This window comes from Haliaeetus leucocephalus, unplaced genomic scaffold, assembly GCF_000737465.1.
Source record: "Haliaeetus leucocephalus isolate CR32 unplaced genomic scaffold, Haliaeetus_leucocephalus-4.0 Scaffold506, whole genome shotgun sequence".
In the NCBI taxonomy this organism is placed as follows: domain Eukaryota; kingdom Metazoa; phylum Chordata; class Aves; order Accipitriformes; family Accipitridae; genus Haliaeetus; species Haliaeetus leucocephalus.
This window is the reverse complement of record NW_010972942.1, coordinates 6,097,128-6,100,672: the sequence shown is the minus strand read 5'-3', so window position 1 is coordinate 6,100,672 and position 3,545 is coordinate 6,097,128. Positions and strand designations below refer to the sequence as shown.

At 39.5% G+C, this 3,545-nt stretch overlaps 1 protein-coding gene across 1 annotated transcript in view; it reads right to left on the bottom strand.

Annotated features, from left to right (window-relative positions):
* Positions 1-2,342: 2,342 nt before the first annotated feature.
* MSC (musculin) overlaps positions 2,343-3,545 on the bottom strand; it is a 1,552-nt gene continuing 349 nt past the window's right edge. The window contains exon 2 of the mRNA XM_010575888.1: positions 2,343-2,898. Within this exon, the coding sequence (XP_010574190.1) occupies positions 2,812-2,898 (87 nt within the window). The 3' untranslated portion in view covers positions 2,343-2,811. The remainder of the gene's footprint in view (positions 2,899-3,545) is intronic.

Here is a 3,545-nt window from a genome sequence, read left to right as displayed (position 1 = left end):
AATTGTCTGAACTTTTTCCTAATCGCATAATGGCTCTCAGAGAGAAGAAGAAAGATTAATTTACTTTTAAAAATTAATACTTATGAACCCAATGATTAAAATTAATGATTTGAAATATCAGATCCTTGTTAGAGAAATCCAAACATACCTAATTGCCATATTAAGATAAGTATACACTAATATATGTATCTCTGTATAGAGGTATTTAAAACAAAGAATTGAGTCTTATACAACATTAGCTATCTAAAAGCTGTAATTTTCTCTCTGGATTTTGACCTGAACTGTCACCTGTGGCTATTGTGTACTTCTGCTCTAAACCCAGTGATAGTCTACTGGGGCATCATCATCATATGGATGTGTCTTGTTACAGTAACAAATACAGTAAGTACATTTGTTATTTTATGAAGACAGTATTTTTATGTATTATGTAGCCACAAGGAAAAAAATGTATTTGAGAGCATGTAGTATGATGCATAGATGGAACCAATACTATGTTTTTCTTCATGTCACACTCCTCATCCCTGATTTTGACCTACTGTATTTACTCAATATAACCACTTCATATTTGGGAATTTACCCTGAACATTTTTTTCCATCATTTCACATGGACCTTTCTATACTGTTTAAAGTTCTCCATGCTTTCCTTGTTTTTCTGATCTCCTAGAGTCGTTAACCAATTACAGCTGGGATCAAGGCCAAAATCAGCTAGGTACCACAGCTGAGATTATCTCAAGTGGCACCTTAGTTAAATTGCTGAATAATCTTTTCTGTAGGGTTCAGATAAACATTGGTTGAGTTTTCTTATACCTTATGCCTTCCTAAAGCTCCTTCCTTTTTGATTTACTGTTTATATTCTTTACTTTTTATAAAGCTTCCCAGAGAAGGTCAGTTGGAGTCCCACCTTAGTTACAGAACTGCAAATTAGGATAGCCCCCTTCCTTCACAGCCTTTCTCTGGCTAAAACTGGAAAATGAATTAGATTATGGTCTCTGTACAGCTTGCCCTCAAATCACTGAAAGCAAGAATTTCAGCAGATCCTGGACTGAGCCCTCATTTTCTTTTGCAGTGGCTCTGGGCTATTTTACGTTTCACAAGAAGAGAAGCAATTTTCTGCAGTTCATCTACTTGAAAGACACTACCAATAGCCAGTCTTGGGCTTCTGTGCAGTATTTCAAAACAGAAATCCATGACGTAGGATGACCTGACAAGAAACCAGGTTAAACTGTTTCTGGTTAAGCAAATGTTTCCTCCTCCTGGCTGCTTAAATGAAGAAGAGGAGGCTTTTTCTTCTCTAAAGCAATTCAGTCTTCTCCCTTACTGTGAGTTAACCGCTGCTAAAATATTTTGAGAAACAGAAAACCTTATCTCAGGAGTTTTAATGTTAAAACAGGAAAAGTCTGCTCCCAGCTAGGAAAACTCAGCTGACTTTCCCACCGCACAAATACAAGTAAAAGCAAAACAGACTACAGATGGAAATGTAAAATGGGAAAGAACAGCAAAAGAGCTATTACACTATCTTTCATGCTATGAAGAAGAAGAAATTACTGACATCCATTTCTTAATCTACATTTATTTATTTTCCTGATTCACAGAAAATATTATGACAGTGAATTCTCTAAGTTGTTAAAATGCGGTTTTCCCTGCTGATTGATATAGTACTGTACCTCACAAGAATTGTTTGGGGTGGAAGTGTTGTTATCTGACTCTGTTGCTGGAGATGTATCTGCTCTCAAGATATGAGGAAGATAACTGTGTTTACAAAAGCGGGTTTCAAGAACGTGCATTACAAAGACGTTCCTATATTGATGCAGCCACGCACTATCACAGTACCAGTAAGTCATTGTAACCAAGCTTTTAATGTCATTTATAAAAAAATAGAGTTATTTACATTTGCAACTTATTTGATGGCATCCTCTTTTATTACAGCATTTGAATCAGTGAAGAAATGTCACTAGAACTCATTCGAGGGTAAACTTTTCAAAGACAAGCATGACAGCACAGGCAAAATGTTTAAAACATTGTGAATTCTTGTTATTTTGCAGCATCATACAAACTCATTCTTCACAACACATGCACCCTGGCCTTACGGTAAGCAGAATTCCCTTCCAGAGTAAGGCACAGAAACTCTGCCACATTTCTAGGGACAGTCCCACATTCTTAGATGTGGCACTTCAAGACATAACCAGAGGAATTAGTTTAATTCCAATGGACGGTAGGCTAAAAGCAGACTGTAGCCACTTACAGTTTTTTAAGAAAACTGGTTAAAAGGACAAGAAAAAATATGACTATACTTATTGCATAGTTGCAGTAAACCCGATCCATGAATACAAAAGCCATCAAAATATATTATAAATCTATCTGAGTTTCAAAGCTACTCTAAAATACTGCTTTGCTTTAGAATACAAATAACACTGTTCGGGGTTAGTTTGTAGAGTTGTATTTTGGTCCATGCTGTTAATTCTATACCATTATATTCCTCTTCCATTAGTTTAAAAGCCTCAGAACAACAGGTCCTCAGGCGGTGATAAGGATGATGAAGCCAAAGAAGGGCCTTTCCAAATCTCAGACTTCAGCTGCTGCAGTCAGTTCATAAAAACTCTAATTTCCGCCGCCTCCCTTCTTTACCGCTTTAAATAAACTTCCCTCAGAACTCTAAGGGAAAAGAATGACAGGGGACACAGATTTAGCACTGTTAGAGATGGAGGTTTGTCCCCATCTTCTAGTCTTGAGCCGATAAATCACAGCTCTTAAAAATATGCAGCCCATTAAAAAAAAGATCAACATCAACAACAAAAAACCAATTTACTTTGACTATGCAGTAGTTCCACATAATCTGCTGGCAGTAGAAACTTCTTTGGTGTCAGAGTCAGGTCTTCCTGAAACCACAAATGGCCAAGTCTGTGGGCAAGAAAAGGTATTTCACATATTAAAAAGAAAGTTTATCGTGGTATGAAACTGGAGCCTTATTACTGATAGATGTCTAACTGCGGTTCAGTTGCAAACACGTCATCATGTTTTAGTCCCTGTGGGAAGCGCAGAGAGCGCCGAGTTCCTCTAACAAATATTTTCATTACGTTTTTCGTTGTATTTAAATGCTCCGCAATAGGGCTGCAACGGCCAGCAACAAATCGTTCTCATCAAAAACGCAACGCTTCTCTTGCTTTGCAACTGTTCGCATCATTTTATAAATAAAAAGCATATACACGACTCAGAAACAACCACCCTGCGCTCTACGAACCGCCTTTTTAGCCCCGTGGCACGCACCAGGCGTTTGGTCGCGTACCGATGGACTACTGACGGCTTGCTTGTGCTGCAAGCCAGCCCTCAGAGCGGATTGCTCCTTTTTCGGACATTAAGCTTGCCTAACGCCCGAGGAATTTACTTCTTTAGGATCCGCTACTCCCCAGAACAGACACGCCCGCCACCGGCTCTCGACTCGCCCCCGGGGCCAGGATTACCGGGGAGGTACGAAGCAGTCAGGGTCGCCCCGCGGCTTCTTCGAGGGCGGGCACGGCTTGAGCGCTCCCCCCGTGACCCCCCCCGGG